Genomic DNA, 16,092 nt, shown 5'->3' on the forward strand with positions numbered 1-16,092 from the left:
ACTTGACTCCCTTTCTATTCCTCTTCACCTTCCTGTTACAAAAATAAATCTGCTCTTCTTTATTCTAACACAACTTTGTTCATTTATTAATGTCCACAAAGAGAAGCTTTTAGAATCTCTTGCCCCATCTCTGTTTTCACATGGACCTGTCAGGGAGCAGAAGCGAAAGAGGGGAGGAGAGATCCAGAGACGGGAGGGAACTGAAGCGATGTGCGCACAGTTTTATTCCTGCACTGCTCCTGACATTCTTTAGATGATTGTAACTGTAAGCGTTTTCCCCCCTTCTTCCAATAAAGAGGCTTGACCAGACCCAATGGTAGGAGAATTTCATAAAGGCTCCAATGGCACCTTGTAATGTTTGGAGTTGATTCAGTCGGTGAGAGAGGGAGCATTTCAGGTACAACTAAATGTGGAACACAGGTAAGTCATGTTTGAGTTATGAGTTATGTTTGCTTCCATTTAAAGTCCCTTTTATGTTGCCTTTGTGCAGATTATATTACAGGATCACATTTCTGTAAAAGTGTTTTAACAGTTAATGTATGAAATTCCCACAGTCTTGTGCAGCTATCAGGCTGGCACATCTGACTGTGTTAGTATGAGCTAGTCTGCCTTCTCACTGTGCATGCGCACATTTGCACCTTGAGCTGTGCAAATTGTGTTTAAGTTACAGCGCACCTTTTATAAGCTTATTTGTTTAAAACGTCATAAAAAAGAACGATAAGCTTTTTCGGAGGGAACACGTTTATTCAGCTGCAGAGATATGAGGCTTGTGTTTTTGCTGTGAGCTGAGAAATGCCTGAGCTTCAAATACAGATATGACAACAGAAAAGCTCTTTCAGTTTGTTAAATTCTAAACTGCAAAGCCAAATACAAGCTGCAGCAAAGGTTTTCAAAATGACCTCTCATCCCTGCAGTTGTGCTGCAAACGCGCTATTTGAGTATGTCTGGAGAGAACGACAGCCTCTCCTCTGTAGCTGCTGCAAAAATGTCAGGGGTGTGTGATAGTGTGACAGTCAACATCAACATTCTCCATCTGTGTAGGCAAGTGTGGATTCACAGGATAGACACACCCATCTGTGTACACACATCTACACATATCTGCACACCCATGCATGGGAAATTTTGCTTGTATACCAGTTAGACTAAAAACAAGTTACCTTGTAAATCAGCATTGTAAAGAGAAAAATTTCCTAAACTATTAACATCCCCTCTTCTTTTTTCATCTGTTATGAAAAACCTGTAGTGAGGAGAGCTCCAGTTTTATGAGTAATCATTATATCAGAGCATCCTGAGTGATCGATAGTTTACTAAAGGAGAACGTGAGCACAAGAAACACACTGCTGGCCACATTTCCTGCCCACGTTCACTGCGGATCAATACTCTAAATTTAGTGAGATGATTATCCCTCGCTGTGGCAAAATGATATTCTTGTCAGACTTGCAGGCTCAGGCCTGCTCAAGGGGAATGCAGAGGTCCTTGTGTTCAAGCTTAGCCGACCAACATGTTGCCTGGCCAAATGATCTTTGACCTTAATGGAGAGCCTCTAAATTCACCACCTCAGAGCCAGGAGACACCCAAACCTTAATAAATGGCTTTGGTGTTCTGGGATTTTTATTTTCACCGTGATTTAAATCTCCAAAATAAAATAAGGAGAGCTAAGTAACATGAAAATCTCGTGATTCTTCATGGTGAAAAATTGAAAAAAGTCAACTGATGCATTTTGAGAGTGATGTTAGTTCATTTTGAGAAGATGAGTTGTAATGTATTTGCTAAATTTCCCACCTGTAGATTTGCTTAGTTTCCCAACAAATTGAAAAAAAGCATACATCTTGAGCGTAAAATTTTGAATGGTAGAGCTTACAAATCTAATTTTTCATGTTTTTTTCACCCCTTGGGTTGGTGGAGCAAATATTAAGATTAATGCTTATAACTCTTTATACTCTCAATAAAAAGATCAATAAATGTTTTTCAGGAAGATTACCAGCCTTAACAACTTAATAACAGTTCCGTTGAATGGCTTAAATAAGGCCTTTTAGATACTGTCAGACAGACAATCAATACTGAAACCAGCCGTGTCTCATGCCAGTCAGGTCCTGTAAGTGTTGACATGGCTTCAAGAACAACCTTCTCAGTTTACATTCTGGCATCATTTTACATAGTGGAACCTTTCCAGGCGGCTTTCTGTGTCCACTGGGAGCTTTGAACAGAGCTGAGACAAATATCCTGTGTTGACAAGGCTATTCCAACAGAGGGCAGCAAAACTACTTACCACAAGCAAGTCTGAGTCTCCTTTGAATTCAGCTTCAATCTAATTTAAGGAAATGGATCTAGATTAAGTTTTTATTTTTGATTGAGAAGAAATTATGGTGTTAAGATCAACAGTTCAGCTTTTCTGAAACTCATGCTTGGCTACATAGTTGAAATCAAACTAGATTAAGTGCGAAACAGTGTAACATGCCGCTTATAAGGACAAAGATAAGGGTTTCTTGCCATTTGTACGTGTAAAACAAGTAACTTGGACTTTTTCACTGGCAGCTCTCAAGTCAGAGTGAATTACAGAAGGACCACAAAACAAAGAATAAATAAATAAATAAATAAATGAGGAATAAACTTTAAAAAACAGAGATGAGTAAAAAATATGAATGACTTGCAGAGAGACATAATGCATTCATGACCAAAGGTTACTGCAATGTCTCAACCTTTTTCTATATTGCACGTTTTGTCATGTTTGTGATATTGTGGTTCTTAATTGTTCATTGTTCACGTATTGTGGTTGTTAGTTGTTCATTATCTTTACTTTCAAATACTGCTATGTACAGTAAGAGGAGTGCAAGCACAACACCTCAATAAAAGCAAAGCCAAACATTTTGGAAACCATCTGTGCAACAAGAACATGTCAAAGTTCTTAGGATGATCTTTACTGTGCTGTTGCTGGAGAATAAAAACCTTATGCCATGTTCATATGGGGGCATTTCTGATTGCGTGTTTAGCCCATGGTGTTCACACTGGACAACTAGAGAGGGGCTTCACCTTCTTCTTGTGCCACTGTTCACTAGCACATGTATGCACCTGTAGTTAAAAGCGGCATGAAATGTCAAAGAGTAGCAAATATCCAGAATCTTGCTCCAGACTTTTTCTTTCACAGCTCTATTCCGATATATAAAAGACTTTGTGTCATGTATTTACGGCCGGGCACAAACCACAATTGTTAATTTTTTTTTAAATTTCAAACAGTTGTCACTTCCATGAATTAAGAGAGATGCTGTCCAAAAGTCTCTACAAGATCCGAGTCCCTAATTGGTCAAAGCTTGACCTGGTTTAACTTTAAAAACATGTTCAATGGTTGCACTTTTTGTATGTGGAGTCAAAAAAGAGTCTTAAAAATGTGCGCAGCCATATTTGAACTCGAGAGTTTTAAACATGAAAGCCGGAAACCAGCATGTACATAGACTTTTCATTGACATCCGCTTGAAAGCATATGTTAGCTTTAGATCCAAACAAAACCGAGAGCCGTTCATAACTACTGCTATCACTTGTTTTTGTAGGTTTTTTGTACATTCTGCCCGACGTTTAGTCAATTTTACCTTGAATTTATGTTTTTATTTTATAAAATGCAAACATTAAGCACACAATTTTTTCTCTAAGTTTCTAAGTTTCAGAAATAAAGTGTTTATTGATCAGATTCTATTTTATTATTTGTTAGGCTTCTCATACCTTTTCATTCTCAGTAAGTAACTAAAGTCACTAAACAGTCTTTTGTAAATAATTAGGGGCTTTACTAGTAGGCTATATTTTCAAGTCAGCATGCCAAAAACTGAATGGAAGAACTTCTTACTTTGTTCAGACACAAAAACAATTGCATAGGCTTCATATTTTACCTGAACAAAAAAAATGGGAAAAAAAATTCTAAATTGTCCAAATTATTAGACATTTTACATAAAGTCAAGTATTTTTTAAATACGGCTACATTGTATATTCTATATTGTTCCCTCCTAATGCCTTATTTGACCTATTGTTTAGAAATCTGGGGGCATAGTTACAAGTCAAATACAAAACCTATTTTTATTCAGCAAAAAAAGCAATTAGAATTGTAAATCACTCTTCATACAATCAATCCACAAAACAAATATTTCCAGAATTAAGGGCACTAAAATTTTTGGATTTAGTTGATCTTAGTACTGGAATTTTTATGTTTAAAGTTAAAAAACAATATGTACCTGCCAAAATACTGAGTTTGCTTGAAATTAAAGTTAATAATTATAATTTTCGGGGTAAAGATATATTTAAAAACAAAGTGGTCAGAACTAATGCAATTAGGAATAGTATTTTTGTTCAGGGGGTCAACATGTGGAATTTATTATCCGAAGATCTGAAGACTGCAAACTCTATAAATCAGTTTATGAAAATGTATACATTTAAAATATATCAAAAGTACCTTCTGGACTGAGAGACTCTTGTGGTTGGGAGGTAATTTTGAGAAGTGTTTTTGTTTGTTTTTTCCTTTTCTTTTTTTTTTTTTTAGGTTCTATCAATTTGTAGGTAGATGTTTGTAATCAGGAAATAAGCCTTGGCTTCACCCGACACATTTTTTGGTTAATTTTGTTCAATGTTTATGTTTGTGTGTTTAACATAACCGAAATAAATGTCTCTCTCTCTAAATTAAAGATAACACTTTTAAACATCCACTCCTTTGAAAATTGGGTTTTTGGTTTTTTATACATGTTCTTCTGGCATTTCCTCATGGTGGAGACATCTAAAGAAAATTAGGCCTACATTTTTGATTTTTTTTTAATTCAATTTGTGGTTAAACAGGAACAGATGAAAAGTGCAGTTTAAAAATTTTAGTAGTGACGTAGAAACTACAGTCAGTGGGTCACAAGGTCCCTGCTCTGCTCCATTCAAATTCATCCACTTGCAGACAAATAGATCCATGTACATCTTTGTTTTCCTTTAGAGCTGGATAGCTTAAATATTGCTCACCATTTTTGTAGCACCACTAATAGGTTGGAGGTGAGGGGCTGTGAGGCAGCAGGAGAGCGTCAAAAAAAAAGGATGATTGGAGGTCAGGGTGTAGGCTTACACCCGCCAACAGTTCCACCTACAACTCAGAGGTTCTAATGAACTACTGCTCCTCTGCAGAAACTATGTCAGATTAAAACACAGGTTGTTGTTTTTTTAATTTTGGCCAAAAACCGTATAATCATAATTACAAGACCACTGGGAACACTCTTACAAGAGATTAAAAGATGATTGGTTCTTTGAAGTAACTCTAAGCAACTGATAAAGTATTATCACTTTAAGTATCTTTAGAAATTCAAAATGTATAGTCAAAAGACACTGTCAGCTCATTATTCATGTACAATACATTTTGACCTGTCCTTTCTTCTTTTTTTCCAAAGGAGACAATGGTTGGCACATTATTTTATAGCTGAGTGGCTTTCCCTGGTGCTTTCTGTTCTACATTTGTCATCACCTTGGTGCTCATGTAGACATTTAATGTCATATTTCCTTTTTCAGAGGCTTTCATCTTCCCGTGTCCCTTCACTTCCCCCTCCCGTGTCTTTTCCTCCCTCCTTCTCAATGATACTGGACCTCGGTGCTTCAATTTCACCCTCTCATCATGACATCCATTAAAGTGGCGCTGGGCCCTGGGCCCCCGTTGGCCTGACAGCACATTAGCACTCGCTCCATTGAACGCCAACAAGGGCCAACTAAATTATTGATACCAACACAACTAATGAGGAAACCCTATCTCAACTTTTTTTTGCAGACAACCGTTTACACTAGCCGTTATGGAATGGCCAGAACATTAAGCCACTGTCTGTTAACGATAATTACTGTGAAATTTGCAAAAAGTAATATATTGGATCCACGGTTCATTTCCTGCAGACACTGCGTTCCTTTATGGTTGACTTCAGAACCTATGAGCTCCATCTCTTCTGTCTGTCCTCAATAACTAGTGTTTATTCTACAGTTGTAACTCCATTATTCTAGGCCTTAAGTTGTTTGCTTTTATTGTTGTTTAATGTGTCATACCTCTGTGACAGCTGTTAAAAAGGAAAGGTTTGTAAATCTCCATATGCTCCATAATACCAGCAGCGTTTTTCCAAAGGATTCTACACAATCTGTAAGAATCTGAGTAGGGATTTGTGATCTATGTCAGGCAGTGTTTACATACATTAGCTTGGATGTATGCATTGGAGTTGTGGTGCAGAGAGGTATTGGAGACGTCAGCCCACCTCCTTAGTATTCACTCCAACACTGTGTGACTCACAGCCTCAGCCTGAGAGCTTGAGAAGGGTGGTGGAGAGAAAGGACAAGAGGAGGCTCCATAAACATCAAGCCGTGTTTTCTGTAGCCTTGGGCTCACGTGGTTCTGTCTGCATGCAAGCATGCCCACCCCAGGGGATTAATTTCTTGACAGCTTTTTTAAGCCATCTCCTAAGCACTCCAGCTTCTCTAGAACATCATGGCTGTGTGATTTTTCAAAATGTCTCTCCCCAGCTATCCTGTCGTCCCTTTTTACAAGTGAAAGTAGAGGCAGACTTTAGCGTTGGAACATGACAGCAGACATTATTGGAGAGGTTCCTTCGTGTGGAGGAAGTGGACCATAAAGCAGCTGGCTGTGAAGCTCCTCTTTAATTAGTGACTCTGCAGCCCATCTCTTGCATGTGTCCACTTTTCTGTCCTTTTCTCGACACTCCATCCTTCTGGTTGTCTCGTCTCCTCACTCCATCTCGCTTTGTCCCTTTGCCAGTTTGTATTTAGTTTAATCTCCACCCCTCCTTCTTTTGCCTCCTCCGCTCTGTCGCTTTCCATTTCATCTCTCCTTTCGGTGCACACCCCCCACCAAAGCAAGTCTGACTTCCGTCCCTGTGATGAAAGCGCAAACATTGATAAAATGCGGAACTTTTCTTTGCAGGGTTGTGAGAGGCAAGGAGAGAAGGACAAAGTCACACCGATAAAAGGTTAATCCTATAACAAGTCCACATATATGTGGAGTCAAAGGACAGAGCAGGGGGGGGACAACAACAAGTGCACCCGTCGGATCTGCCTGATGGGTTTTTTGACAGAAAAGAAAAAAGAGGCGAGCATCTGTAATGAGAAACACTAACAGTGGTGTTGGAGACGGCATTTTCAGTCAAGCTGCATCCCTCCTTCATGACTTCCACTCTGCATGATGACAAGTGTCAGCTGCTGCTCCCATTGGTTGAGCCTGCCACCAATCAGAGCAGAGGCATGGAAGGCGCCTTTAGGTTATTCCCAAACCCCCCACTAAAAAAAGAAAAAAAGAAGAAGCAGAGAGAGGCAGACAAATCTTGAGTGGGAAAAAGAGCATGTGCTTTTAAAAGAAAGACCAAAGCAGCCACTGACTTGAATGCAAACTTCTGTTTAAAGCTTTCTGTGAAATGACATATTTTAGGTGACGCTGCTCATCAGCTGTTTGTTGGAGACCACTGCATTTCCTACTCCTGGCTGCTGTGGAGGAGATGATCTTGGCTGCATCCACCTTCCCCCCCCCACGCGAATGGCTGTCACACTTTAGGCTCCCCCTCCTCTCCCTTTCTCTCCTCTTGTGCTCTCACTCCTCTGCCTGCAAGCACCTCCATACTGTCCTCAGGCTTACCTGAGCCACCACTGCAGAAACACTGGATTCCCTCCTTCACACACACACACTTTCTCCTCCTCCTCCTCCTCCTCCTCTTAACACATAGTTTTTTACCTGGAGAGGGCAGGCACAAGGGACGGCATGTGCAACAGCCGCAGCAGAAACCTCTCCTCACATCAAACGCTGCTTCTCTGAGTTTCCTCTGTCTGGAGAGAAGAGGGGAACTCTAAATTTTGGATCATTGTCTTTTAGCCGTAGTTGGAGAGACGGGTGCAGTGAGGGAACACTTGTCTATCCAGAGACACCAAAGGCAACACACACACAGCATGATTTTGGGTGAGTTGTCGCTTTTTGTGGTGCATGGGATTTTGGAGAGGTCAGGCATGTTGTTGTATCACTAATCCCTACTTAAACTTGGCCAGCAGCAGCAGCTCCTGATTAATAATGCGCTCTGCTGAGTTTTTATTCCATGCAGACATCTGTCAGTGCGGAGCTCTGGGATGAACCTTTGCATGATGGTTACTGCTTGTAATGACTGCAATAATGTACCATTACTGGTAAGGTGTGAGTGATGACGAGGAAGGTCAAAGTGTTTGGAACTGGACTGTATTATTATGGGCTGTTTGGTCACATGACCAGACTCCACCATTCTAGGAGGTGTAGTGGCCTGGCTTATTCTTAACTTAATAGATGATGTGCATATTTACCTCAACGGTTCGTAAAAATGTACAAGTTAGCCATCAGATTCTGTCTAAAGCTTTGAGTAAGCTGCTCAAACAAATTCAATGATGTGAATAAGATTTGTGATTGTACGTTAGGCAAGTAAAGAAAAAGCTGCTCTGAGTCAGCTCCGGGTTTCTTCATTAGTATGCTGGTCTCATAGCAGTCATGGTCAAATGGGGGGATTCTGTGTACTCTGCAGTGTTAGTTTGCACATTTATATAGAAGAGGACTCCAGTGATGTGAACATGACCTGTGTGATGTGAGAAAAGCTTGTGTGTGTTCATAAAGCAGTACAGCACCTGTGACTGCATCCCAAAGTCCTTTGTTTGGGGCTGTTTCTCTGAGACTGTGAGTGTGTTTTTCTAGTAAATGTGCGTTTGAGTGTGTTGCTATGTGCTCTGCCAGAGAGCACGCTTTGTTTTAACGCATGCCTGGACTGATTCAGCCGCAGCTCGGCTCCTCTGCCCTCCTGGCAGGCATGTTTTTCAAGAAGACAACTTTAATGATTATAGGGAGTCGTGTAGTCTCAGTTGTGAGACTTTGAAATGTTTGTGACTATATGCCAGTAATGCTCACACTTAACATTACTGTTTAACTTCAAACCTTTAATGTAAAAGAAATATATATTTTTAAATCATGGTTTTAATGGGAATAGTCCACTGTTTAAAAAAAAAAAAATTTAGGTTGAGTTTCTTAAGGTGGTTAGAAGCGAACAATTACATGACTTGAGGCTCTTAAAGCAGTCAGGCAAGTACTGTCTTGAGTTTGTTGCAGGTGGTGGCAGCTGTTTTTAAATGATATTCGACCTGGACATGTTAACACCAACACAGCTCTACCAGTGTAATGGTTTTAGTTTAAGGTAGCGTGTGTCAGTTTCCTCTGTCTAATACTGCTGGCGCCTTGTGGGGAATACTAAAGAATGCAGCTCCTGAACTATGTGCAGAAACAGTGAATGCTTTCTAACATATATACTCTTTTTAATGACTTCAAACAATTATAGAGGGCTGAAGCATTAAAATAAGTCACATGTTTTGAAGAATGATACGTATTTCAATTTTTTTTAATCACATTTGCCAAGAAAAAAAAAAGCTGGCCTGGACCTCATTCTGTGAATTTGTTGCTAGTTTCTTTGGAAAGAATACATGTTTCCACCTTCTGTCACAATTTCTAGTTTTCCTGATGATGTGGCCAGTGACTGATACGGCATGTTGGTCTTTTTATCGTCTGAAAGTGGAAATGTTATTGCAATGACCTTTAGTGTTGTGGCACTGACGGATCTTGAGCTGCCACCGGCAAATTCCTTGATTTTAAGCTGATAGGTTCTAACTACGTGGTAAAGATATTTAAGTGTGTTTGTTCCGGTTGAGGATGCATGTGGAAACCGTATGCATCACCAACTCTGCTGCGTAGCTTCCAGTCTTTTCTTATCCTTTGTTCTCTGACCTTGACAGAATAACCATTACCCGTCCTGCTCTGTCCTGTCGTTGTGATCGGAAGTCAGTCGTAACTTGTATTGAAGGCATTATGAGGTCCTGACAGAGGACTGTGACTGCAATGACAGTGGTGACAGTATTGATGTAAATAATGGCAGTGGAAGTGTATTGGTGCTGCGCTTCACAAATCCATGTGTGCATCACCGAGGTTTGGCGCTGCTGCAGTTGAGAAGGATTTCAGTTAAAGTGTTTATGGCGCAGTAACAGACAATTTTATTGCTTGGCTTCTGTTAGCAACTGTCTTTCAACTCCCCTTAGAATTTCTGTGATCATCCAAGACACCATAAAAAATCATCTCACATGAGTAACCAAAATTTGGATAAATATTACTTTTTTGGGGCACTTCAGTCGTGTCTCATAAAGAGTTGTTTTGTGCTTCATCAGTCACATCCATTTGCGCTGAGGCTGACTTCCTGACCCCGGGGCCAAGCAGTCTGTGTCTTTGTCCTGGTAGATGTGGCTAAACTGGTCTCATCTGTCCTCAGAATGCCCATCTCTGTGTTGACTTGTCTGTATGGGTGTTAATCATTCCATTTACCTAACCTTCCAACTCCACATTCTTTAAAGTCTGCATACCTGGTTTCAGGGGTCAAATCAAGGAGACACAAAAGAGCAGCTTTCTGAACAAATCAGCAGTTTTCTATCTTCTCTAAGACTTAATTGCTCTCTTTTTTGCTTAAAGTGACAGGAAACTAACAGTCCCTTATAGTCCGATTCCGATCATCTTTTGATTTCATGTTAAAGTGTTTCCAGTGGTATTTTAATTATGATTATGCAGTTTTTAAGCAAAATCAGAAAACCTGTGTCATTTTCTAAGACAAAGTTTCTGCAGAGCAGCAGGGGTTCACCAGAAATTTGACCCTGAGTTGTTGAGAGTAAGCAAGCAATAGTCAAAAAATAGTCTGAAATGCCATTTTAACCTTATTTTTCATTAAATGTGTCCTACATCATAAGAAATATACTACTAAAACATGTTCAAAAAAACACCACAAACACAAATTTTATTTGTGTGGGTCTTTAAATTACAGATTTTGCATTTAAAAAAATGTGCAATTCTCTGCTTGTTTCAAGTTTGATGTTGTGATTTGTGCCTCAGGGCTCCAGAACTCCTGGCTTCAGGTATCTGCTTGTTTTTTCACAGATCTTTCTGGCTCTCTTCTATCAAAAGGGGTTGTAGCTATAATACAATAATGAGTTGCTTGCATGCTGCACTTGACCCACCTCACCCTGCAATCATTCCTCCGTGTAGAATGAAAAGACTTATTCCCGTGACTATAATTAAAATAGGTCACACATCTCAGGTGTGACCTAGAGTACAGAATTTATGTGGCCCTCCTCTGAGTGGAGATCCCCTTAAGTGCATTTGAAACCAGTGTCCTGTGCTCTTATTAATGAAGCACTCTTTTTCTCTTCATGTCCATCTGAATTTTAAGTTTGTGAACAGATTTCACAGTAAAAAAAACACTATAACAGCTCACTTCACTCATTCCCTTCCTTCCTTGCCCCACACTATTGCTCCATTTGTTTATGCTGCAGTGACTACATGTCAGCAGGCTGTCAATATTGCCTGTAAGAGTCTCTAATGAATAGGCCTGTTATTGGACTGGTGGGAAGGCAACCTATTGTGTCTGTGAGGGCATCAGTTTGTGTGTGTGTGGTCAACCCAGTGTGTGTAACACTGCAGAGCAGAGGGAGGAGGAGGTATGTGCTTCTCTGACGCCCACAGCTTCATTGCTTCACTGCAGTGTCCTCTGTCAAAGAGCATGCAATAAAACTAAAGGCAGCGTCATGCAGGAGATTCTCAGTGACTAAAACTTCCAACTTTTTTTTGCCATAAATAAACCAGAGTGCCAACATATTGAATGTTTTTGAATAAACTGGAATGTTTATGTATTCAAAACCAGGGCAGCCACCTGCCATCACCAGAAGAATGCCACCGCTGCTCCGTGAGGCACGGTGGTTCACCTGAGCGTGATTGTGTGTCACATTAGTGCATTCACAAAGGCAGCGGGGCTTATTACTGACTGGGAATCCCAGGGCTACAAGACACCTGGGAGTTAAAGCTTGGAAAATGTTCTGTATGCTTCAACAGTCTCTCTGATCACAAAGTGGAAAAAGAAACAGACGAGTCTTCTCACTGAGACGCCCTGCTCTTCACAAAGATGCACAGTTGTTTCTGTCATGTAGCTGTTTTTTCTTTCCTTCCTTGCATCTCTTCACTTTTAAAACTGTATTATTTTATTTAGACAATTTATCAAGATCTCTTTTTTTTTAGCACATATGTAACACCATCTGCTCTTTTATCCTAAAACTTTTGCACTTGAATTCATGTTGGAAGAATTAATTCTGTCAACTTTTGAACCACTTTAGCTTCAATATTTGCCTTGATGCTAAATGCTTTGTTGTTTTCACGGTGGCTTGGCCCCTATTCATATCCGAGATTTACTATTTTTTTAAGGTGCAGTACAAAAGCACGCTTTAGGTTATTTATTGTTTGTTCTTTGTCCACATATTTTATTTGCACAGTCTAAAGTCAGATGCATTTTTACAGAGATCCTGGTGTAGTAGACTAACAACAAACATTGTAGATGTACAAGACAGTAAGAAATAGACACCCTACAAAGAAATATGTTGATTTTATTCAGAGAGGGTACAGATCAAACTACCACCCTCCTAAAAATTGACGAATCAAAAAAGATAACTCAGTAATTCCATTCAAAGACGAAGACCCACAGCCTCCCAAATGACAGTCAAGTGTGAAAAGGTCATGGAAGCACATTTGGCAGCAACAAATGCTGCATTACTTGTGTCTGCTTTAATTCTGTAGGTTTAGAGGGGAAAAAAAGGCTGAAACCAGAGAGAAGAAGAGACACAGATAAAATGGAATGAGAAGTATCCTCACAAAAGAAAAGATACAGGTCACTCCTGTTCTACAAAGGGGAAGAGGAAATTCCTGTGAGTGCTGTTGAGATAAGGTTTCACACAAAGCCCGAATGAGAAATCAATTCACCTTGAGCCGCAGCAAGGTCAGTTTATACTTCCACGGCTATAGACGAGAGGCTAATGAGAATTGAACGGATAGAATAGGTGAATGGAGAGAGCAAAATGAACAAACAGTCACACAAAAAGGCTAGCAGTACCGGATTGCGAGGCATCTTAGCTGTAAATTGCTTACTTGCTCGCTTCCCTGCCTGCTTTGAGCACAAAATTCTTGGATTTGACTCATGCAGTCAGGAAATGCGAGCAGTGTGGTTGTGGCACTGGTTGGTTATTGTCCTCTTTTTACCTTAGCCACAACGGTTCGGTGCTCTGTGACCTTGTCAGCTTAAGCGACCACTGTTTAATTGCTATAGTAACAAAGTCATGCTTTCACTTCCAAGAAGCTCCAAGTTAGCTTTTAATCCTTTCTGTTACATAAAGGGCTCAAAATAGCTCAAATCTTAACCCTGAACACCCTCCTTTCCTCCAACTAATTCTCATGCAGTGTATTTTAATGGTCTAAATAACAACTTATAGAACGCCAAAAACTCTAGTGTTAAAAGGTGGCAGTAAGCGGAGCTCAGACTTGCCCACTGTGGTATCTTGCCCATAGATAACTACTGTAGCTGCAGCTTGCAGAAAGGATCGGAGTAGCTTTAGCTCAGTCTTGGAAGAGGGCCGGGGAAGCTGCAATTGTTGGTAGTTATGGGATCCGCGTGGCACTGGGATTAACGCAGGCGTCTGGTATGCACACCTGTCTTCAAACAAGCTCTCCATTTAACAAGCAACCCTACCCCACAGTTAGCGAGAAGCAGCAGGAGGAGCTTTGCCAGAACCTGCACTACAGCTCCCTGCCCTTGCCTGAGGGGGAACAGGTACAGAGAAGAAGGGGGTGGGGGGTGCCAGAGGTTTGATTATACAGATGTAAGGGACACAGAGGTAATAAGGTACCTCACCTCAGGTTTAACATTCATTTGTATATTGTGTACATTCTTTTCATGTAATTTGTCAAAGCGTTAAATATTTTTTTCGTTGAAAGATCAGAAATAGGAATGACTCGGTTTCACAAATATCTAGATGTTTAAAAATAAAAAATAAAATAATGCAATGGTCTTGAGTATAAAAGTTTGCTCTGGATGATTTGAAACTCTTATTTTTGTGTGTGCTTTGGAAAAAAAAAGATTTTTATTTTTTTATTTTTAAAGAAATCTGCAGTGTTGAAAGGATTAAAACAACACATTTCCATAAAATTAGCATTGTCACTATAGTGTGGTTGACCCTGTGAGACAGGAATAACAGCAAAAACATAAGAAGCTTCACATTGCATATTTCACATTCATCTTCTACTGTTCATTCCCTTTTTTATGCATGGGGCTGCCAGAGCCTATCCCAGCCACTTGTGGGTGAAGGCAGGGGGCAGGCACCAGTCTGTTGCAGGGTAGAGTGTCCACAATCACACACTGACACCTAGGGACAATTTAGATTAACCTATTAACCTATGAAGCATGTTGGGAGTAAGATGGAGTCCCTGGAGAAAGCCCATGCATGCACGGGGATAACATGCAAACTCCACACAGAAGGGTCCCCCATTGATGTTCTGGTTCCAGCCGGGACTTGAACTGGGGACCTTCTTGCTGTGAGGCAAGGGCAAGGGCACTGACCACTGCGCCACCATGCGGCCCTAATATTTGATATCCGGAAAAAATAAAAAATAAAAAACACATATTTCAGATGCATATTTTTCATCTGGAAAAAAATGTGTGTTGCCTTGTAGTGGTTTCTCCTTTCTAGTAGCACAGATGCCTTTTCAGCATGTGAAGGAGCAACATCTGCCAGCACAGAGTACATCAACATGGCTGGGTTTCTGTCGCCATCCTGAATTTTCTCATTTTGCCAGTGATGGCTTGTGCAAATGTGAGAGATTGTATTTACTGTTGCACTGAAGATGGTTTTTGTGCCTGTGCTGGGCCAATAATCACCAGCCAGCCCCTGCTACAAATCTTCATTAGGGGATTAGACTGCTGGGTGACAGCTTGTGTTCTTTTGCTTTAACTGGAGTCTGTACATCCAAGGCTTTCTGTCCGAGACTGTCTAAATGCCTGTGTCCTGAACTTGCGGGCATGGCGGCATCCAACCCATGTGTCAGAAATTCATTCTGTGGAATAGCAGCAAAGGTCTGACACTGTTCATCAGTGTTTTTGTTTCTGCGTTCTTTTTTAATTAGATGTGTTAGTGTTAAATTTCAACATATTTTTTTTCAGAAATCCTTAATCTAATTTTTTTTCAAACTGCTCTCTGTCTGCAGAAAAGGTTATTACTTGTGAAAATTGAGATTATAGGACATCTTATACCGTTGTAGTAACATTGCAAAGGACTCAAGTTTGTCATGCGACTAGAAGACAAAACACCTTTTTTTGACTAAACTTGACTTCTCCTTTAGAACTGGTAAGTCGTTAGTGAAGATTCAACCCTGGATCTAAATAGGAGTCTAAATGTACATTTTTTACACTAACAGAAGCAGTGACCCCAGTGACCCACCAGGCTTAATTTGAACATAAACACAAGTGGGACTTGACTGTAATGTTTTTTTAGGATTTACAATGTACCAAAAATTGTGCATGAAAAAAAATAAAAGGAAATAATAATATCCACTGTCAAGGGATTTTATTCAAGTTGCACACAGAAGTGCCAGAAAAACCTTGTGACTGATTGTTTTTTTTGTTTTTGTTTCTGTTAACATTGTCTAAATAGTAAAATAAATAGTCAAACCATGAAGGAGAGAAATGATTAACACACAAGACAAATAGCCCAACAAAAAACTAATGACAAAATTAAATTAAAAAATTGTATAAAACATTTTTCTAGTTGTTTTGCTTTATTAAAATGAGTTTAACAGTACAATCCATAGAGTGTTTGTTTTATTGTTTTTTTTTTACCTTTGGTACTCCCAGAAACTATATTCTTGTTAGGATTTATGTTCATTTTTTTGACTATTGGACACATTTTGATTTGCTGTTGTTAGGAGGATAAAGTTTATAGATAAAATATATATCAATATAAAGTGACTGTAATATGCATTGGTAATTCATGTTTGGTGGCCTTCATCATCATCATCATCAACTGTAAAAGACAGAAGGTTAAAAAAAGAATCCAGGAAATTACAGTGTTTGATTTTGAAATAACTAATTTGTATTATGGTGCAGACAGGTCAAATGTTTTGAGCTGGTTTTCACCAGGTTTGCAAACACTGTAGCTGCTATTTTTGCCTAGTATTGTTTTAAATAATTC

General features: G+C 39.7%; 1 protein-coding gene across 3 annotated transcripts in view; it reads left to right on the top strand.

Annotated features, from left to right (window-relative positions):
- Window positions 1–246: 246 nt before the first annotated feature.
- Window positions 247–16,092, top strand: part of LOC101170514 (zinc finger protein 385A) — a 67,357-nt gene continuing 51,511 nt past the window's right edge. Inside the window, exon 1 of one of the 3 annotated variants that reach the window (XM_011477078.3) lies at window positions 247–420. In XM_011477078.3, the coding sequence (XP_011475380.1) occupies window positions 408–420 (13 nt within the window). In that variant the 5' untranslated portion in view covers window positions 247–407. Of the gene's footprint in view, window positions 421–7,313; window positions 7,946–8,064; window positions 8,167–16,092 lie in introns of those variants that run through there. The other 2 variants (XM_004070698.4, XM_020704641.2) reach the window with 2 other exon arrangements.

The sequence above is a fragment of the Oryzias latipes genome, chromosome 7 (genome assembly GCF_002234675.1).
Source record: "Oryzias latipes chromosome 7, ASM223467v1".
Classification (NCBI taxonomy): Eukaryota; Metazoa; Chordata; class Actinopteri; order Beloniformes; family Adrianichthyidae; genus Oryzias; species Oryzias latipes.